This window comes from Rhipicephalus microplus, chromosome X, assembly GCF_043290135.1.
Source record: "Rhipicephalus microplus isolate Deutch F79 chromosome X, USDA_Rmic, whole genome shotgun sequence".
In the NCBI taxonomy this organism is placed as follows: domain Eukaryota; kingdom Metazoa; phylum Arthropoda; class Arachnida; order Ixodida; family Ixodidae; genus Rhipicephalus; species Rhipicephalus microplus.
Window position 1 is genome coordinate 35610510 of NC_134710.1, and position 23154 is coordinate 35633663.

Consider the following 23154-nt stretch of genomic DNA (forward strand, 5'->3'; position numbering starts at 1 on the left):
CTAGTGTGTTTACTAGTGTGTTTACTAGTATGTTAACTAGTGTGTTATGATCTGCTTCAGCAACTTTTGGAGTGCCAAAAGCTCATGCGAAATAGGCTGGACGTAATTGAATCTAAATACAAAAGGTTGAGACGTCTACGTCAACGCTAAAAGAATTTGGTGCCAAAATCACGGGACTTGAAAAAAGCATTCGTAACTTGGAAATGAAACTCGTTGACCTAGACGACAGAAGCCGTCGCAATAATCTTCTTGTATTTGGCCTTCCAGAGGTGGCGAGTGACACGCCACAATCGCTTTTCGCGAATGTGGTTGATGACTTATTTGCGACGACACTAAATGTCTAAGTGAAATCTGTTGAGCGAATTCATAGAATAGGACGCAGACAAGCAAACAAATCGCGACCGGTTGTCCTAAAGTTCATTGACTACCGCGAAAAAATAAATGTTTTAAGAAATTGCCACAAGCTTAAAGGCCAGAACGTTTCAGTCAGTGAAGATTTTTCTACTGCCACTAGGATACTGCGCAAGCAGTTGTGGGATAGTGCTGCAAAAGAGAGAAACGAGGGAAAGAAAGTGAAACTCACATATGACAAGGTAAACATCGATGGTACTCTGTTTCGATGGGATAGCAGCCTAAACAAGAGGGTTCCTATTCTTACAGATAAGGTGCCTTCTGCTTTTGAGGTTCAGAGCACGAGTAGGCTTAGACGCAATCGGTGAACTAGTAGAGGTTGCAGGAAAAGTATCCGTTGCCTAAATATCAATGCTCGTAGCATTCTTGACAAGTTAGCTGATTCGGAAAGTATTATTATGGCACACAATCCGCACATCATAGTTGTAACCGAAACCTGGCTCCATCAAGACGTCAGTGACCACGAGTTAATACCAAAGGGCTTCAGAATCTACCGTAACGATCGTGACGGTAGGGGAGGTGGAGTCTCCATTTTTCTCAAGGAATCGCTGCGGGCGTCGAGATTACCGAATGTGCCGGGCATTGAAAGTGTTGTGCTTAAACTATTCCTTGAAGAATGCAACCTGATTGTTGTGGGTATATACCACCCACCGAGCTGTGATAGTTTCTTTGCTGAAAACCTAAACGAGTTCTTGTGTTTGAACACTATTCGTTCCGGCAACCTGTTACTCGCGGGTGATTTCAACTTACCAGCAATTAATTGGTCAGACTATTTCTCAGAAGCTCTTACTGACGCGTCTCAATCATTCGTTGACCTCGTTATCTTGCACAATTTAACCCAATTAGTTAAATCCCCCACACGCACTCAACAAACAGCGTGGTCTATTTTGGACCTTTTTCTTGTTTCTAATGAGCTTTTAGGAGGAATCCAAGAATAGATATTTTTGAAGGAATGTCTGATCACAAGATGGTATCCTTACTTTAGAAGTGCAGTTTTCTTCGAAACTTCAAATAAAAGAAAGTATAATCCTGTTGTTTACACATGCTAGTGACGTCGACGTACTAGATTTACTTGGTAGTTGGTTCTCCGACTTCAGCACTGTACGAATCAACTGATGGCTCCGTCGAACAAATGTGGCGTTTCTTTAAGGAACTGGTTTTTCGATGCATTGTGCAGTTCGTGCCAAGAAAACAAAAGATTGTGCGCAGCTGTAACCCTTGGTTGACGAGGGACCTCGTTCGAATGGGGCGTAAGCTTAAAAAGGAGAGAACTAGGCACAAACGTCATCCAACAAACGCTAACGCTGAAAAGATTACTGAGCTACGCACTATGATAGGAAATGGTATCAAAAAAGCAAAAGTGCACTTCCAAAACGTGACCATGAAAAACTTTCTTCTCTCATCCCCTGATAAGTTCTGGCGACACTTGTCACCGCGAAAGAAGTCTCTGCCGCGTCTGTCCGCCGATGACACAGTACTCGACGACAAACTTGAAATAGCTCAAGTACTTAACACATATTTCTGTTCTGTGTTCACTCAGGATAATGGCAGTGCTCCAAAAACTTCGCATCTCGAAGAAATACTGCCGATTGATGACATATTCATTAGTGAGGAGGGGGTCCGGATGTTGCTTCTTAAATTAGACACAAAGAAATCTCCTGGTATTTATTAAATACCGAACGCTTTCCTTGTGTGATATGCTGAATGGTGCGCGAAGTATTTAACTCTGCTATATCGCAAATCACTGATTCGTGTGGAACTTCCAGATGACTGGAGATTTGCTAAAATTACCCCCATACCTAAATCAGGCGACCAATCATCACCTTTTTCATACAGGCCTATATCGATTTTATGTACTTCTGTGAAGCTGCTTGAACATATTATATTTAAGCACATATCTTCCTTTGTTGAGAACAATAATTTGATCGACCATCGGCCACATGGATTTCGTAGAGGGATGTCTGCAGTAACCCAGCTAGTCTTAACAATACATGACCTCGCTTTAGCATTAGACAGACAATCAGGTAGATATAATATTTCTAGACTTCGAAGAAGCCTTTGACCGGGTATCCCATTCCAAGCTGATACTAAAACTGAAGCCCATTCTCAAAAATGATCGCCTTTTGGCCTGGATTGCTGCGTACCTCTTGTCAAGGCGGCAATGTGTAGTCATTGATGGCACAGCTTCTCCTTCAGCTCCAGTGGCATCTGGTGTTACGCAGGGCTCCATTCTCGGTCCTCTATTTTTCCTGCTATATATTAATGATATTGTTCAGAGCATAGGCATCCAAATTCGGCTATTCGCAGACGACTGCGTAATATACCAGGAAGTATCTAGCCCTAATGATCAGGTCCTACTAAATCAAGCATTAAGTGCAATTGCAAATGGGTGTTGTACATGGCAGATGACAGTTAATAGTAAAAAAACGGTAGCAACGACCATAACCCGCAAGAATAAACCACTTGAATTTACCTACTTCATCAATAATCAACCTTTAAGCTTAATGCAAAGCTATAAGTATTTAGGAGTAATGATAACCTCAGATTTGCGCTGGAATGAACATGTCACGTGTATTGCTAAAAAAGCCTACAGACAACTGGGATATCTTCGGCGCATGCTGGGTCACTCAACAACGAAAATAAAACTATTAGCCTACAGGACGTTTATTAGACCCATATTGGAGTATGCAGCCGCGGCCTGGGTTCCCTGGACAGCCTCTAATAAACTAAAGCTGGAAAGTATCCAAAGAAAATCTGTTAGGTTCATTTATAATAGTTATAGTTGGAAAACATCCCCGTCCCACCTCCTACAGAAAGCAGGACTAGAGAAACTTGAAACAAGGTGCTGTCATGACAGGTTAAAGTTATTTTATTTGTTCTATCACAAAATGCTAGGAGTTGATTCATCCGCATTCATAAAACCGGCCATTAGCCGCTTTACTCGGTCTCTTCATGCAAAAAAGGTGGCCGAGCTGAAGTGCAGAACAAACACTTTTACGTACTCTTTGTTTCCTCGGACAGTCGTCGAGTGGAACGCCTTATCTGCTCATGCGGTAGAACGTTTCAACATTGATTCTTTTCTGCAGGTGATCAGAAATGAAGTTCTTTAATCGCCACTATGCTCGAAGCGTCATGTAAAGTCATGTACTCACATGCATTCGCTTTCACTTTGCTGTGTTCGAATAAATGTTGAAACCTTCTTTTTTTTTTTCCTTTGACTTTTTGTGCTATGTAAGTACAATGTCAGTACCTGCAATGCTTTCTGCTATGTAAATACTTAATGTTGTAAAGAGGTTTATTGGGCAAACCAAACGGGCAGGTGGGAGATTGGAGATAGCGACCGGACGAGGAAGATGGAGGAGCTCGAGCGCCGATCTCGTGGTGCCTTACTCTGCGATGATGCTTGCTGTTCTCTTTTGTTGTCATCATTCCTTCATTATAATTGCCACCGTCGAGAAAGATCAAGCCATCCTGGCGATCTAACAAGGGGGAACGAGCGGGTCGAAGTATGGCTTCAAGCGGTCCACGTGAACAATATCGTGTCCACGCCGACGACGGTCACCGGGTGGCGTAAGCGGTTCAATGGCGGTTCAATTGACGGGCAATGTGCGCTCTACCACGCGGTATGGGCCATGGTAATTTGAAAGTAGCTTGGTAGACAAACCAGGTGCACAGGGTGGTACATAAAGCCATGCAAGGGTTCCAGGGGCGAACTTGGCGGCAGGAGGGTGGTCGTCATCGCGGGCCTTTTTCTTGCGTGTCTGGTCAGCCGTAGTAAACTGCTTCGCTAGTTGGCGGCATTCTTCGGCGTGACGGGCGGCTTCAGACATGGTCGTGCATTCAGATACATCTGGTGCGTATGGCAGCAAAGTGTCAATTGTGTGCGATGGTTGACGTCCGTATAGAAGGTAGAATGGAGAAAAGCCGGTGGTGACTTGGGTAGCGGTGTTGTACGCGTAGGTCGCAAACGGAAGAACCAGGTCCCAGTTCGTTTGGTAAGATGCCACATGCGTCACGAGCATGTCACCCAGGGTCCGATTAAACCGCTCAGTCAGGCCATTCAACCGAGCAGTACTCATCCGGTGTACAATATGGCACTGACGGAGAAGTGCTTGGATTACGTCGGATAGAAATACACGGCCCCGGTCACTGAGGAGCTCGCGAGGAGGGCCGTGACGCAACACAAACCGATGGAGGATGAAAGATGCGATGTCCTGAGCGGTCGCCGTAGAAAGAGGAGCGGTTTCGGCGTACCGTGTCAGGTGATCTACAGCAACGATAGCCCACCGGTTACCTGCTGTGGTCAATGGCAGTGGTCCATAAAGGTCGATTCCGACGCGATCGAATGGGCGGTCAGGGCACGCAAGCGGCTGTAGTGGAGCTGCTCCTGCATTCGGTGGCTGTTTTCGTCGCTGACACTCGTGGCAGCCGCGAATAAACTGTCAAACAAAAGTAAACATCCCACGCCAGTAGTACCGCTTCCTTAAACGCTCGTAGGTCTTGAAGACACCGGCGTGAGCGCATTGCAGGTCGGAGTGAAATGATGCACAGATTGTAGAGCGCAGCTTTCGAGGAATAACGAGCAGCCACTTCCTGCCGTCTGGTGAGTAATTGCGCCGGTACAAGAGGCCACCTCGAATGGTGAAGTGCGAAGCCTGGCGTCGCATTGCTCGAGTGATGGGAAGTGTCGGTACCCCAGATAAGACGTCCAGAAGTGAAGTTATCCATGGATCATCGCGCTGTGCAGAGGTCATTGTGTCGATGTCAAGAGCGGACAGCGCGTGTTCCATAGAAGATATAGAGGCAGCCTCAGTCGACAGTGGTGATCGCGAGAGCGCATCAGCATCGGCATGTTGGCGGCCGGAACGGTACACGACGCGGATGTCATACTCTTGAAGTCGCAGAGCCCAACGAGCAAGGCGACCTGATGGATCCTTCAGCGACGACAACCAACATAAGGCATGATGGTCTGTAACTACAGCAAAGGTGCGGCCATATAAGTATGGGCGAAATTTCACAATTGCCCAAAGTATGGCTAAGCACTCTTTTTCGGTAACACTGTAGTTTACCTCAGCCTTGTTGAGCGTTCTGCTGGCGTAGGCGACGACATATTCAGGGGATCCAGGCTTGCGTTGAGCGAGAACTGCACCGAGACCGACCCTGCTGGCGTCTGTATGGATTTCAGTTGCAGCCGTGGGATCATAGTGGCGCAATATAGGCGGTGATGTCAGGAGACGGCGAAGAGTGGTAAATGCGTGATCACATTCGGAAGACCATGATGAGATGTCGTCAGCACTGCTTAAAAGTTGGGTCAAAGGGGCAATTATGGAGGCAAAGTTGCGCACAAACCGACGAAAGTAGGAGCACAATCCTACGAAGCTGCGTAACTGTTTTACAGTCGTTGGTTTGGGGAATTCAGCAACAGCGCGTAGTTTAGCCGGGTCGGGAAGAACACCATCCTTTGATACGACGTGATTGAGAATGGTGAGCGTCCGAGCAGCGAAGTGGCATTTCTTGAGATTCAGTTAGAGCTGCGCATTCTTCAGACACGTGAGGACACGTTTCAGGCCTACAAGGTGTGTTGCGAAATTGGGTGCAAAGACGACGATATCGTCGAGGTAGCACAGGCATATGTTTCATTCCGAACCCCGCAGAACCGTGTCCATCATGCGCTCGAATGTGGCCGGCGCATCGCAGAGGCCGAAGGGCATGACATTGAACTCATATAGCCCGTCCGGTGTCGCGAATGCTGTTTTTGGACGATCACCATCTGCTAAGGGCACCTGCCAATACCCCGAACGCAAATCTAACGACGAAAAAAACTCGGCACCTTGTAAGCAATCAAGGGCGTCATCAATACTGGGCAAAGGGTATACGTCTTTGCGAGTGATCTTATTTAAGCGCCTGTAATCAACGCAGAAGCGAATTGTACCATCCTTCTTCTTAACAAGAACGACAGGTGATGCCCATGAACTTTGGGAAGGTCGGATAACGTCGCGCTTGAGCATATCGTCAACGTGTTCGGTGATAACCTGACGTTCCGTGGCGGAAACGCGGTATGGTCGCTGTCGTACTGGCGCGTTGGAACCTGTGTCGATGCAGTGGAAAAAACTTAGAGTTCGGCCAAGGGTAGGTTGAGCAACGTCAAAGGATTCACGAAACTGGTAGAGCAGCTGAAGGAGCTCAGAGTTCAGATGGCGATAGTCCGTCGGCAATCGATGAATCGAAAAGCTTGCAAGGTGGTATATTGGAAGGGTTGAGGGCACTGATGGTGTCGTAGTCACCGGAACAATCTGGCGGCATGGTAAAAATTTGTTCTTTATTAATGGCATGCACATGTCGAAGAGATTCACCTTGAAACAGTTCGACGGGATACGGAAGGGGATTGATGAGGCAAAGAGCACTGTTTCTTTCAGAACTAGAGAGGGTTGAATAAGGCAGAAAAAGTGATCTTCGACTAAGGAAGAGGCTTAATGGCTCAAAGAATGCAGCTTCGTTCCTAATGCCGTCACAGAACACGGGGAGCAACACAGCTGCTGTCGGAGGAATTTCAGTGCCTTCTTTGACGACGAGTTTGTGTACGGCGGGCTGAATGCGGCTGGTTGGTTGGTCGTGAAACGGGAAAAGTTCAAGCTCCGATCTTGCACAATCAATAACGGCATGGTTACGCGATAAAAAATCCCATCCAAGTATGATGTCGTGTGAGCATGACGGAAAGGACAATAAACTCAACTGTGTAGTGGACCTTCGCGATCATCAGTCGGACAGTGCAGGCGGCTACAGGCTGAACCGGGTCCCCATTCGCTGTTTGCAAGGACATCATATGAAGAGGCGTCGTCACTTTTCAGAGCTTGCGGCAAAGTTTAGCGTCTATTACGGAAACGGCAGCACCAGTATCCACTAGAGCATATGCTCGAGTACCTTCTACAAAAACTTCGACAATATTCAACGGCAATGTCCGAGGACTTGAGCATTTCGACAGCGCAGTTCTTGCCTCCTGAACTGCGGCGGTTAGTTTCCCTCGTGTTCAGGAGCTGGCCGACGACGCATGGGGGACAGGGAGCGACGACGGGGTGAAGGTGAGCAACCAGACATAGTACGCGGACATTCCCGTGAAGACGAGCTTGACTGAGGGTCAGAATTTTCCAGACGGGATGGAGAAAGGTCCATGAAGCTGTTCTGTGTCCGGGCGTCTGTGTATCCCGGCACGCGACGACGGCAGTAACGGGCGATATGGCCAGGGCCGCCGCACGCAAAACAAATGGGTTGGTTATCGCGCGTTCTCCAAGTATTGGCGACAAGGGGACCAGTCCATGCGGCAGACGGGTGAGTCGAGGCTGTGGTGGCAATGGGAGGAACCCAGGCGGTGGACGGCTGAGTCGGGGCTGAGGTATACAGCAGTCCATGGAACGGCGGGGGGTGGCGTGGCTTCTACCGCATTAGTGCCTTAGCGTAAGTAAGAGGCGCGGTGACGGGGGGCTGCTGCAAGGGCACCGGCATAGCCTCGGAAATCTGCTCCTGGACCACATGTCGGAGCATGAGAGCCAATGGTGGTGGGTGCCGCAGTGGCTGTTGGTGCGAGAGCTCCTGGCGTTGAGCAAAAGGCAGCAGAGAAAGCTGCCGAGCTGCTTCCTCTTGCACGAAGTCTTTCATTTGTGCGAGAAGGTTTGTCTGGTCAGTCATAGCGTCCAGTGCGGTCACTGGTTCGATTGTCTGGAATGAGCGTCGCAACTGAGCTCGTTGCCTCCGCAATTCATCATAGCTTTGGCACAAAGTCACTACTTCTGCCACAGTGCTAGGAGACTTCGCGAGAAGCATCTGGAAAACGTCATTGTCGACCCCCTTCATAATGTGCTGTATCTTCGCACTCTCGCTCATAGAAGCATCGACGCGCCGGCAGAGATCGATCACATCTTCTATATATGATGTGAAAGTTTCACCTGGCTCCTGTGCCCGTGTGCGCAGACGTTGTTCGGCGCGTAGCTTCCGTAAGGCAGGACGACCAAAAACGGCACATATTGCCTCCTTGAAGGCGGACCGATTCGCGAACTCGGTTTCGTGGTTCATATACCAGAGCTTGGCCACGTCGGTGACATAAAAATTGACAGTGCCTAACTTAGCAGCGTCATCCCACCTGTTGGGTCCACTGACTTTCTCTTATGACGACAGCCAGTCCTCGACGTCCTGGTCTTCGGTGCCGGCAAAGATCGGGGGGTCTCGCTGATGAACCGGGCCGGGGCAAGCAGCGGCCGCGAGAGGTATTGTTTGTTGGGCAGCGTCAACTTGCATGGTCGACGGCAGGGTGCGACGGCAGGGTGCGGGATCGGAGTTCCAGGTTGTAGGCGATGTGGTTACCCAGCACGATCCACCAAATGTAAAGAGATTTATTGGGCGAACCAAACGGGCAGGTGGGAGATTGGAGATAGCGACCGGACGAGGAAGATGGAGGAGCTCGAGCGCCGATCTCGTGGTGCCTTACTCTGCGATGATGCTTGCTGTTCCCTTTTGTTGTCATCATTCCTTCATTATAATGTGAGTACCTTGTGCTATGCGAGTACTAACTGCCGTGCAATTGGTTCCCTTTCGTTGCTTTTGCATATTTTGCCAATGCCGTTGATTTGCAGAATACTGTCATGTATTTCTTTTTTGTTTGTGCAGTTCTATTCAATACTTCGAGCTTGTTCTGTGTTGTGTATTTATGCCCCACTCCTGCCTAAGGCCTCCATATGAGGCCGGCAGTTTGAAATAAATAAATAAATAAATAAATAAATAAATAAATAAATAAATAAATAAATAAATAAATGAACGAACAAACGAACAATATGAGTGGGGCAAGAGAATTGGAACATTTTGATAGAACAGCACCAAAAAGAGCACTGTCAAATGCCATTACTATGAGCACCTGTTCTTCCCTAAGGTTATGTGTATTGTGGCATTGTGCAACTAGCACTCTATCTTTACACCTGTATTGTGAGTGCCGCAGCACTAAGAAACTTGACATGTTTCAAGTTTTGAAAAGAATCTGCATCTCTGTAGTCTTATTTTGGCCTTTCAGTTCAAACTACATGATGGCGTTATTTTTTTGTGCTGGCAACACACAAGTTTAGACAATGAGCCATAGTGACTGGTTCAGGTGCCGAAAATATTTCATATTAACATGCGACTTGTTGGTTTTATGGACCACGCTTCTATATGAGCTCAGTATTATGCTGAACAGTAATAAATTGGTAATGGTCAGTTATTAATTCAAGGAATACATAATAGGTACCTGATTCTTGAACCTAAATATCAAAAATTTTAAATTTATATTGGCATACATTATGTGGACTAGCTTTTCAATATTTATTAGCCATTATAATAAATTGACTTGTGCAAGAGTACTGCTCACTCGTTGTAAAGGCATGTTGTTGGAACCTCAGCAGAATAGGACTAGTATTTAATGTATCCCTTAGTGCCTGATTGCATTTCTCATCTTAGTGACGTAATAGCTGCGACAACAGATGAAACCTACTACATCGTGCTACATTTTTGCAAAAATCTCTTGATTTGTGTTGAGCATTTGCTAGTACATCATTCTTGAAGTTTTTCGAAGACAAAGAATACTGAACATGCTTGCAAAGCACATAAAAGTTGGGTGTAATTTAGAGTGGTCATCAAAGCATACTGGTGAGTGCCGTGTGGTTGAAGTATTTTCTAGACGCAACTCTTTCTGGTGGACCCTAATGTGTAAATAGTTTTGTTCTACTACTAGACCATACTGCAAGATTGCACTTTTTGTTAAAGTAAAATAGCTACTGTTGTAGACCAAGGTAGATAAAAGTAATAAGTGTTGCAATTGCGTCTTCCTGGACGAAAGTCTTCTATTTGATTGATTCTATTACTACAGCGAGCAGTATGTATATGTTCAAGAGACTAATTCCTTGTGGTTAGTCAGCCTTACAAAAAAATTTCATTATTTGTTGTAAATACTTCCATAAAAGTTCATGCAGAGTGCTTAATTCTTTAGTTCAGTCTGAACATACAATCGCTGCACTTCATCAAGAGTTCACGTGCTGCAATGGACTGTGGCATTTTGTTGTGAAAGCATAGTGTCTCGGCATTCCAGTGTTTAAGGTTCTGGGATGCCATGCACGGAAATGTGGGTGTTTCTGAAGCTTTGCTATAATGATACTGCATTGCCACCTAGCCAAGGCCTAATTACGTAGGTAAATTAACACAACTGGAGCGTGAAACAGGTGCCTTTTATTGCTACCAAAAACATGGAACGGTTGATCACTTCATTTTGGACAGTTAATCAATACGTGGCACAGTCATGCTTAAAGAAAAATGCGTGTGAGGGTTTCGCGGTTTATAGAAATAGCTTCGCGGACCCCCTAAGGTCTGCGGACCCCTATTTGAGAGCCATTGCACTTACACATCTTATAATTCAAGCTGGGGTCATTCATTCAGAAGGATTTTACGTCAGTTCGATATGCCCACGTAAATGCCAAACAAACTAGTGCCACAAATGCCTGTGTAAGCTCAAGCTTCAGTGACACTGAGCGCACGATTTTCAAATTGGGGAACGTGTGGGTGCGGTAGAATGAAACAATGTGGGGGCTTTGAGCAAGTTTGCCTTTGGGGGGGGGGGGGGGTAGGGGGGGTAGAGGGTCGGTCGGTTGGTCCTTATTAAACTGGGGCACCAGACCATGAAGGATTGGCCATGAAGAAGGCAGTGCCTTGTTATATAAATGAATTTATTTATATTCTTGAGATGTTTAGCAATTGGCCGTTTTCGAAATTGTGCTGTAGGTTAATTCACATAAAAGACTAATATATTGTTGGAGAGTAGGCTTGGTTTGGATAACCTTAGTATCTAATTCGTTTCGTCTCGTGCAATAAATCGCAAACAGCATCGCAAGCACTTCGTGGCTAAAGCCCGGAGCTGTAGCTCCAAAGGAAAGAACCACCAGAAGTGATAAATTGAATCCCATCTCTCGGAGTGGTTGATCCAAAAGTATTTTTCTTTGATTGGTAAAAAATCTGCATGTTCGGAAAAAATGACGCAGGGCGTAAAGTAGCAAATATGTGGTGAAAGAAAAAGAAGCTTCGCGAATGCTGCAGTGATTATGGTGCTTTCTTTTTCTTGGCCAAGCCTCAAGCTCTTAGCATGAGCTGTGCGAGTGCTGAGGTAAAGACCATGAGCGATGATGATGCTGTTAGCATTTTAATCGAAACACTTCGCGAGACGTGTTGTCTGAAAACTGCCATGGCACGAAGCCACAACAAACACACCGCCCAGCCTCTCACCATGATTCCCAAAGCGAATGACCGTGGAACCATCGATATTCCTGAGTAACCAGAGTATTTTGCAAGTACGTGGATAGTGGGCACGCACCAATAATACTCTTAAGTGTGAAAGAATTACTGCTTACCATGACTGTGCTGAAGTAAGCATCTTGTATTACGCACACGTGACGCACGCATTTAGCTGTCAGTACTGACGACGGGCAGCAAGGCACTCACTAACATGGAAAATGTTGCCGCTTTCGTGCACGATTTCCCATTTATTTATGGTGGCATGGCGGAACAATGTTCCTCTACGACTGGCTCGAACTGCTCGAGCCAGTCCTCGACATCTTCATATGGTTCTCCACGGAAGACTTCGGGAACACGAGGAGTCTCAAAAGTTACCCGGTAAGGATGAGTCGTCTGGGCAGGAGGAAGATTCGCAAACGTTGAAGGGGCCGCCATGTTGGTAACAGGAGATTCCGTCAAGCATTCTGGACTTAGGCCAAGTAGGCGCCAGCTGAATCGGTGTACTGGAGTCATAACAAGATGTTGAGGCTTCGGACTGGGTGTACGGTCCCGAACAACGCTTTCTTGCATCAGGTTGCAGGCCCCAGCACCTCTCGCACCTCGATGTGATCTCCTGCCGAGATCTTGCTGCCTTGTGTCGGTGTTATGTGAACGGCCGTGCCGTAATGAGGTGATAGTGGAGCGAATGGACACGCTATTGCTTACGCAAGGTGTTTCAATAGCGAGAGGCGTCCTGGCACTAATTGATGGGCGGGCAGAAGTACCCAGCACCTCCACCAGTGTTGCGACGTGAAGACAGAGGTCGTATTTGAAGACTCTGAGAAAACAGCAGCGGGTCGATCTTTTTATTAACCGCGCGCACCAGAGAGTTCCTCGTCTTTCTCGTTGTTGCGTTCTGCATAAAAGCGTGCAGATGCGCGTATGCGCTGTCGCCTTCGTCTTTTTCGCGGGACGCACGTGACGATATGCCCACTCGGCCTATGGTCTGATTTATACAGTACTCAAAAACAAGCTTCAATTCCAAAAATAGCTCAACTTTACCTGTTTTCGCTTCTTGCCAAGTGATGGCACAACACATCTTTCGCTCTATGGTTGTTTCACAGAAACTTCGTTTAAGTGAAATCGCAGCCATGAAGAAGTTCGTACTGGAGGGAATTTCGAAGCATTATACCTTGTGGGACTTCGACTGGGAATGAAAAAATCTTCGTCCAGACGAAAATTTTGTTGAAGCAGACTTCGTTATAGCGGGATTCGACTGTAGAGCTTTGAACACAAGTGCTGGCAAATTATAAAGAAGCCTCGAAGTAGACTCCCCATTTTTTGCACGTTCTGCATTGTGCTAGCACCAAGACTCTGAGCAGTCAGAATGACATTAAAAAAAATTACCACTTCTTGGTGGGTTAAAATTTGCAGAGAGATAGAAAAATACTTGCAGAAACCAAATATGTCAATTTTAAACAATTAATTTTTTCGTCACTTTTCCAAAGATCAGTCTGTCCCCTTGAGATGGCCACACAGCCATGCGCGGTGCGCATGGCTGTGTGGCCATCTTTCAGCTGCTTGAAACAAATCGTTCGGACAGTCCCGGGACGCCCACAGGCCACCAGGCATGCGAAAAATGAACATGCGTTCCAGCGGTCTCGGACAAGTGGGTGGAGTTTCCAGTTGGTTCCCAAGAAAAACAAATGCAGCGCCGGTGTCCAGGGCAGTCCAGAGCCGCCCGGGACGTGTAAATCGAAGAAGCTCACTGATGTCTTTATCTCCACCAATGAAGCCGCTCACTGCACCAGATGGTGCCTGAAAAGACTACCAAGTCGTGGAGTTCACTGAGGCACTGTACGCTGTTGCAAGTCATGATGGTCATGATACACGCCAAGTCGTCACCTGGCACCTAAAACAATTTACAACGGTGGTTTACTTGACATCACTCCTAGCACCAGTCAATGACCAATGTGTAGTTCCGACTCCTAAATGATGTTTTATTAGGAACAAGGCGAGAAGTACACAAGTTTACCAGCCGCAAAAGACAGTGGTGCTTACAAACAAACGCGCAAACTCCCACCGTCGACATCTTGGTGATAGTGATGTTACTTGTGGCTTTGTTGTTTTGTAGCAGGCAGCCGCTGCTTTGGCGTGGAAAACTAGAAAAAAGTTTAGCCTCCGAGATGTGCATTTTAAAACCAACCAGACACCAAAACATGTCACAAGGTTGCGCATCTCAAAAGCCTTGCTTTTCAGTCATCATGCCATCGTGCACGAAGCAATGCTAACATGGCAACGAGATGGCTGAATCACTTCGTTTTGTGCCTTCGGCAATCAGTCTTTTTAAAAAACGCCATGCTTGCATGTAAAACCTGCAGATTGCGTGTCAAACATACTGGTGCACTTGTAAGTGCTGCCCAACAGACTAAACACGATGGAGTTTCACCTTGTCACTTTACAACACAGCCTTTTTGTCACCTGTGCGCGAAAAGTGATCGAATTTGTTCGAAAGCTGTAGAAAAATGATCAATATTCGTGAAGAAAAAAAAAAATGCTGTTTCCGAGCTTTGGTGTGACTCAGCGTTCGATATAGCGGATGTTCCGCTGTGCGGGAGTTCGATATGTGAGCACCCGTCCCACACACTTGCATAGGAAATTCAAGGAGATTTCTCAACTGTTCAATATAGCCAATAATTTTATTTATCCGAGTTCGATATATTTGGGATCGACTGTATAAAAATCATGGAGACATCCTCCGCGGACCAACTGCCACCATATTGCTCGATAAAGAAAGTGTCAGAATACCAGTAGAAAAGGGTGTAAGACAAGAGGATACAATCTCCCCTATGCTATTTACTTCGTGTTTACCGGAGGTTTTCAGAGGCCTAGAATGGGAAGAGTTAGGCATAGGAGTTAATGGAGAGTATTTTAGCAACTGGCACTGTGCTGATGACATTCCATTGCTGAGTAACTTATGAGATGAATTGCAATTCATGATTTATGAACTAGACAAGAAGAGCAGAAAGGTATGTTTTAAAATTAATCTGCAGAAAATGAAAGTAATGTACAACAACCTTGGAAGAGAACAGCACTTTGAGATGGGTAGCAGTGCACTTGAAGTTGTAAAAAAGCACGTCTACTTAAGACTGTTAGTAATAAAAAAGCCGAACCATGAGAATGAAGTAACTATAAGAATAAGAAAAAGGTGGAGCACATTCGGCAAGCATTCTTAGATCATGAATGGTAGATTACCATTCATTATCTCTTATGGGGAGGCTACCATCAGATACCAACTTTTCTGTTTATCGAGATATCTTAATGAAATTTTCAGGATAGACTAATAGCAAAAGCATTAGTACTACAAAATTTCATGAAGTTATGTTCACTGGTTCTCCAGTTATGGCAGTATGTCAGAATAGTGCACATGGTTCTCTTATTCCACGCCTGGAGAAATTTCAAAAGATGCTGGAACTGTGAAATTAACAATGATGATTCCATAGGCGTATCAACCAGGGGCGAGGGGTAAGGGGGTGCTTGAGACCCCTCCCCCACTGAGAAAGGTTGGAAGGGCTGAGCCCCCCTCCCCTCAAGTTTCGACAGTCGGTGGTCACTCTTGGCTGCACGCTGGAAAAACCAAGTAAGGCATAGTTTTCCATCACAACAGGAATCACTGAATTATGTTCTTACGGGAGAATGAAATTGTTGGTAGGCTATGTTACAACATAGTGAAATTTTGCCACCATTGTTGCTGTGATGATTTTCTTTGTAGGCTCTTATATATATGTGTGTGTGCGTGTGTGTGTGTGTGTGTGTGCGTGTGTGTGTGTGTGTCCCGACTCGTGAGTGAGGTAGGTTAGCCCCCCACTCGCGAAAGAGTTGGTACGCCAGTGGATGATTCTCATATTGATGCCTGAGGGGGTACTAGAGCTCTTTTTTTTTTTAGTTTTCTTACTGGACAGTTTTAGCAGATCATCAAATTTATGGTTGGTGATTGGGATATTATTCATCAAATTTTGGTTAGGCATCATAAATAACACACAATTTATTAAAAAAATGGGCTTGTCTCCCCTTTAAAATTTTTTTCACGTACATAATAAAAAAAAAAACTTGTGTAAATAGGATGAGTGGTTCCCCAGATATTGCTGGAACAAGCAGCCTCACTAGCTAAAAAAGTCATTTTGAGAAAATGACATTTGAAAGTTTTGGGCACAGATGCAAATCTAAAACAACCCTGCAGCATAACTGGAGGTGTCCTTTGGCACTCTTTTCCTTCCCCGCCTTTATGTCTTCTCCAAGGATCTCTTGTTAGCCTTTTTCAGGCACAATGAATCCTTCTTGGCTTCCTGTTGAATTGCCAGGTGGCCAGGTGTTAGCCCCACCTGGGTGGTCCTGTAGCAGCCGGCATTGTATTGTAGCACTGTCTCATGCAATGCTGTCTCCACAGCAATCAGTGATGCATGCTGCTCCTTAGGCATCAGGCACCATAGCACTGAGTGAAAGGCCTCTGATGGATTCTGCGTCTTAGCTCCCTAGCAGTGCCGTATAAGAGAAGCCTGTAAGAGCCGTTCATAAATAGACAATCTGCAACATAGCGTGGCAGATTGTACGGATGCTTTGGAGGTGGAACGCCGTGAATCTTGCTGGCATTGTGACGACACCAAGAATCTGCACTCTCTGGGCACAAGTCTTGGTGGGGCTCCTTGTCCGTTAATGTCACGTGGTGGTACGATGCCGTCACTGCCCACCGCGTTGCAACCACATCATCGGAGTTACTCCCTAAGGCCCAGCCATAGCCAGTCAACTTGTCGATGAGGGCCTTTGTCAGCACGGCCTTCCCTCCCAAGGCCTTGTCACTTTTCTGCACAAGGTTTCGAAGTGCTGTCCCCATCCTCTTCTGCATGTGGTTCAGGCATTCCTCTTTTGAAATAGAGACCAGCCCATAAACATTTTCTTGTACAAGGGCAGAGAAGGTGGCAGTATCTCCATCAGACAAGAGCGTTATAACGGAGATTGTGCTTTGAGAGTGAGCGTGAAAAGATGATAGCTGCCTCAACTTCCATTCTCCCCGATTTAGAGCCGATGTTTTTCTGGCACACATGATTCTCCAGCCAGCATGCATAGTCTGCGTCTCCAGGCTTTGGCCCTACTTTGCAACCAAAGCACTGGTTAGACAGAACAACAGCGTCCAAGATGAGGCCCGTATGATATTCAATTACTGTCCCAACTCCAATATGGGATGTGGGTTCACGCTTCTGCCACGTTTCATCATAACTCATTGTTATATCATTAGGGAAAGATTCATCCATTTCTTTGTAAGTGGCTTTTACCGCAGAAGCAGATTGTGCATAGAAATTTTCTATGCCTTGTGTCTGCGGTACCCTGAACTTGCTTCAGGTGTTTCTGGAAAGTCTTGTGATAGATGCCATGATGGGACACGTTCATTGCTGCCCAAAAGTCGTTGAGAGCTGTTTGCTCCTTGCCTATCAGTTTTGTTGCCATCATGGCTCTAACATTCACATTAAAAGGCCTTGAGTCATCCTGACGAGCAGAACTCCACGAACTTTCAACTACTCCACAATGCAAGCATACCAGCTCAAGCTTTGTAGCGTCCAAGCTTGGTGCCTCCTCGTGCCTTCATCCCAGTCTCGGGGCACCGCTGGCCCGGGGTTCGAGATAGAAGGTTGTCTAGGCATATCATTTGCACAAGAAATTCTTCACCTTCACTTGTTGTGCTGGCAGCTTCATGATTGCACTTCATTGCCTGAAATTTCCGCTCTGTTGCTAGCATAGCGCCGAGTTTTTTTTAAAACAGCAGCGCATTGTTGATCCGCCACCTTTTTCTTTTTGCGCGTCAGAAAACGTGTTCGCAAGTGCACAGTTGACACGATCGCACTCTCGGAGGCTGATGAAAGAGCGGATGTGGAATCCTCTATCGATGAGGACGAGACACCAGGCGCACTTGCAACATTAAATTTTTGCACTGATTGAGCAGGAGTCCCGTGTCTAGGCATGTCGATGCAACCACACTCTTGCGTAGATATAACAAAGGCTGCCCTACACTGTTGGCGCACGTGCGAGCGGAGAGCCTCGCCATGCAGACAAGCTTCATATATCGCTTCCTTGCACCAAACAGTTTTTGCGTTTTCCTTTTCGTTGGACGCATTGTGGGCAAATGCAACAAGAGTCTCATAAAGACAGTTGAAAATTGTCAGTTTGAAAATAGTTTCGTAAAAACGTTTGAAACGCGGATGGTCTGTGAACGGCTGCAATGATAGACGATAGCGAGCGGAACTAAAAGAAAATGCCGGGGACAGAGAAGCAGCAGACAACAGAAAGCCGCATTATGTTCAAGAGTACTACGCCATCGCACACAACAGCCAATTGCAGTCGCAAGATCCCTCTTGTCCTTGAGGAGCGTGAGCATCACCCAATCCCGGTGGCCTGTCTCTGCTGCGGGAAACTTAAAAGGTTTTCACTACACCTCCAATCATGTGCAACTTGCTCCTCTCCTGTGCTGCCGCCGTCACCGTGGGTGGTGGGAAAAGAAAGTGTAAGAAGTCACAAACAAAATAACACCAAAATAGAGGAGCTCTGTCAAGCGCTCGAGAAACTGCGATCGCGCCAATTTAGGCTATTTTGAGCACTCTCGTATCACTCGAGGGCTGCGGCGGCTTGTTGTAAACTTTATTTAAAACAGTTTTGTGATGAGTTAGTTAATATTTACAGAAAAAGTTGTTTATGGCACGTACTGCCTAAATATGTGGCTTTCCAAAAGTAGACTTTTTCTCGATTTTTTTATTTTCAAAGGCTGCCACTTTCCGGCACTAACCTGTGGAGCAGAAACCTGGAGGGTTACAAAAAGGGTTCAGCCTAAGTTTGGGATGACGCAACGAGCAATGGAAAGGAAAGTTACAGGTGTAACTCTAAGCGACAAGAAAAGAGCCGAGTGTATTGGGGAACAAACAGGTGTTGAGGACGTCATAGTCCAAATCAAGAAGAGATGGTCATGGGTAGGGCGTAGTCCAAATCAAGAAGAGATGGTCATGGGTAAGGCGTGTAGCTCGAAGGCAAGATAACAATTGGTTTTTAAGGATCACAGACTGGATTCCAAGAGAAGGCAAGGTGGTTTGCTTTATCAACGTCCATGTGCATACATACTGCGCATCGGCAATACATACCAGGACAGAAGAAACATTCATGCAGCTATATACGGGTCTCTATTTTTCCTACTGCAGAAGTGGGCAGTGTGGTATCGACGCAGCACACACATATCAATGGAGGCATGTCGGCCTGCACTTTCACAAAAATTCGAGCCAGAAATCGGAAAAGGTTGATGAGGGAATCTCCATTGACACATATCACTGTCTGTTGGTCGCTGTAAGCATAAGTGCAGTCCCAGTGCAGAGATTCTCTCCATTTTCAAGAGATTTCCTGGGAGGATAACCTTCAAAGTTGTTTTTTATCTAAACCACAATGCAGCATTTCTGGTGCAATGACTGCACGAGCTGTTTTCTAAAATTAAGCACGGGAATAGCACGCGCGTACTCTCTCGCCGCGGTTCACTGCGGCAGATGCACACTGAAAGCAATATTGGGATATTTACAACTGTGAATACAGCCCCAAGTTATAAGTGTTGAAGTCTCCCGAAAATAGTTATATGTAGACTTATAGGGCTTCACATTATTTCTGGAGCATTTAGAAGTGCTAGTGTATGAGGCCTTTAGTGTCTTGAAGGAGCTTGTGAGTGTGCAGATATTAACTAATTGTTATATTCCAAGAGAAAGTATTAAAAAACATATTCTCAGCGCGCCTTGGTGTTACAGTGTCCTCAGTAGAAAGAATTCACCGCATTGGTCAGAAGAAAAGCAAACAGGACAGACCAGTAATTGTAAGATTTTATGACTACAATGAAAAGATGGCCATATTTAGGAGCTGCAAAAAATTGAGAGGTACTAATATCGCAGTCTCTTACGACTACTCAAAAGAAACATTAGAAAAAAGGAAGTCCCTTTGGCGCTCTGCTCTTGATGATAGGCGCAATGGTGCGAAGGTGAGGCTTGTTCGAGATAAGCTTTACATCGACGACGCTGCTTATACGTGGGATTCCCGTTCCCATACACGCGTGAAAGTTAAGAACGCTCAAAGCGAAGCACGCAGCCCGGTCTGACAAAAGAAGCAGTGCGACATAAAGCTGATAAACGTGAATGCACGAAGCGTTTTGAAAAAAACGGAAGAACTAGAATCGTTGACACTAATTTATGACCCTGACCTCGTGGCTGTAACAGAAACTTGGCTAACAGAGGATGTTGCAGATACGGATGTTTTTCACATTTCATTTCATGTACTGCGTAATGACAGACTAACCCGAGGCGGAGGCGTTGCTTTACTGATTAAGAAAACTCTTCGGTACGAATTATTGCCGCCCATTAAAGACTGTGAAAACGTGTGGTGCAAATTATTTATGGGAGATATCACGTTACTTATAGGGGTTCTCTATAGGCCCCCCGGAACTTCAGTTGATATTTTTGAGAAATTGGATGACTACTTGCTAACAATGACAAACAAACGAAGCAGAGTAATAATCACAGGCGATTTTAATTTACCAGGTGTTGACTGGAATGCACGAGTTGCTGGGCCGCTTAACAGGCCTCTTGCAGAAAATCTGCTTGACATCATGATCAAGTACGATTTGGTTCAGGTGGTTGACAAGCCCACTCGAGTTCAAGGAGAAACCGAGACATTGTTGGACTTACTATTTTTGTCACAGGAAGTGTTTGATTATGAAATAAGTATCGAGGATGGAATCTCGGATCATAAGGTGGTTGCAGCAACTCTTAAACCAAATAAAAAATTAGAAAAAATAACCAAAGTAAAGGTGTACAATTTTCAGGCCGCAGATGATACCTCAATTCTTGATTACTTAGAAATGGCTTTTGACGCTATCCCGCCTACAGATGATGTAAATGACCTCTGGGAATACTTTAAGAAGGTAGTAAACGACTGTTTGTCCCGTTTTGTTCCCCAAAGAGAAAAGAGAACTGCAAAAGCTAACCCATGGATTACCAGAAGCATCATTCACCTAAAATGACGACTATGTCGCGCCCGTCAGAAAATACCAAGAAACTCGTCTGTTATTGCTCACATTAGTGCTCAGGTACGAAGAGAAGTCAAGCAATCTAAAAGTAATTTTCTAACTAATATATTCCCTAATATAACTAATATATAATACATATCCAACTCTCCCCAGAAATTTTGGCGGTACCTGTCCAGTTCGCAGTCTGAAATAACTGGGCTTTCTATAGACGGGACCTCCTATAGCGAACCGATTCAGATTGCCGAAGCATTCAATCATTACTTCAGTACCGTTTTTTCTCCAAGTATTGATCATTCAAAAAAAGGCTGTACGTTCGATGATACTAGTTCCAATCTTCTTACCGTATCTAAAGAGGGCGTAATGGCTTTACTGCTTGAATTGGATCATAAAAAATCACCTGGTCCGGATATGATTCCCATCGAATTTTTGAGGCGCTACTCTGATTGGGTTTCTAGTTTCTTAGTTAAAATTTTTAATTTATCTTTGTGTACTGCCGCTGTTCCGATTGATTGGTTATTAGCAAGAGTTGTGCCCATTTTCAAAGCTGGTGACCGCCTTAATGTTTGTAATTACCGTCCAATTTCTATCACATGCACGGCATGCAAAGTAATAGAACATATAATTTCAAAATATATATTTCAATATATAGAAAACAATAATCTGTTTTATAATAAGCAACACGGTTTTAGAAAAGGCCTTTCAACCGTCACTCAGCTTTTTGAATCTGTTCATGCTTTCGCTACAGCGATAAACTCAAAAGAACAAGTCGATGTCATAGCAATTGATTTCTCTAAGGCCTTTGATAGAGTATGTCATCAGAAGCTTATTCAAAAAATGTTAATACTTGGTATTGATCCCGCAATTGTAAGATGGGTTGAAGCGTACTTGCGCAATAGGTTGCAGTTTGTTGAAATAAGTGGCGCACGTTCTTCTCTTTTACGCGTATCCTCAGGTGTGCCACAAGGCTCCGTGTTGGGACCTCTACTCTTTTTAATTTATGTGAATGATATTGCAACGGTTGTGCCTCCTTTTGTTGATGTAAGGTTATATGCAGATGATTGTCTCTTGTTTTGTCATGTGAAAAGTGTTTCTGATCAAATGCTCCTCAATGATGCTCTTCAATGTATTGACAACTGGTGTGAAAAATGGGACATGAAAATTAATTTTGATAAAACTGTGTGCATGACAATTTCAAATAAAAAAACCCCCCTTAACTATAAATACACAATAAACAATAGAGAAATTAAGAGTTCTAATGAGCTTAAATACTTAGGTGTTACCATATCCAGCAGTTTAAAGTGGGACAAGCATATTGACAATATTACAGGACTGGCGAAGCGAAAGCTGAATTTTCTGAGAAGGAAACTCCGTAATGCACCGCCCTCTGTTAAATTGTTGGCGTATAAGACTATTGTTAGACCAACGCTGGAGTACGCAGCTATCATCTGGGATCCGCATACTAAAACTGAAATTAACAAACTTGAACGAGTACAAAGATTGGCCGCGAGGTTTATTTATTCAAATTACATGAGAACACAGTCTGTATCACTTTTGCTTGCTAGGGCTGACCTTCATTTGTTAGCTACACGTAGAAAAATAGCTCGCTTAAAATTTATTTATGACCTGTATCATAAAAACTACAAGCTGGATCCCAGTGTATACCTGCGCCCCCCAGGACGAGTATCGGCTCGTACCAATCACTCATTTTCTGTCCAAGCTTATGTACCGCGGGTGGATGTATTTAAGTTTTCGTTTCTGGTGCGATCTATTGTTGACTGGAATGCGCTTCCTCCCGAGGTACTTACAGGATGTAGATCCTCACAGGATTTTCAACGACGGCTGGACTTGTTTTTTGCCTAACATTGTTTGTGTATTGTTAACCTGTTCACCTCCCACCCCTGCTACAGCCCGCAAGGGCTAGCAGTATTGTAAATAAATAAATAAAAAAATATTGTTCCTCTCTTACAGTGCCATTTGATCCGGATTCTGTTTATGAATCATGCATTTCATCATCGGGATCGAGTTCAGACCTGGTGTATGAAAGTGCAGTTGAAGTAACGCCTTCGAATGCAACTCCAGAGCCTGGGTGGGTGACGCCTGTCTCCAGTGCTGTACTTGCTGCCCCTGATTCTTTGGTTCCTGATTCCATCAAGTTGGTTCCGGAGGCATCCATTCCCAACTCAAAAACAGCCGCTGCTCTGTCTGAGAAGCAGAAGATGACAGCCTTAAAAAAAACCAAGGTCCTAATTATGGTTGATCCTGATGCCTCCGATTCTGTGCTGGAGAAGCCAAAGAAGACGTCCTCAAAAGAAGCTGATCCTGACACTCTGATTGCTCCGTCTTCAACAGCTGCTGAAAAGGGTAAGATT

General features: G+C 45.2%; 1 protein-coding gene across 5 annotated transcripts in view; it reads left to right on the top strand.

The window, feature by feature from the left end:
- LOC119175797 (uncharacterized) overlaps window positions 1–23154 on the top strand; it is a 172972-nt gene that overhangs the window by 103670 nt on the left and 46148 nt on the right. For all 5 annotated transcript variants that reach the window (XM_037426773.2, XM_075876208.1, XM_037426774.2 and 2 more), the window contains one exon: window positions 22754–23146. In XM_037426773.2, the coding sequence (XP_037282670.2) occupies window positions 22754–23146 (393 nt within the window). The remainder of the gene's footprint in view (window positions 1–22753; window positions 23147–23154) is intronic.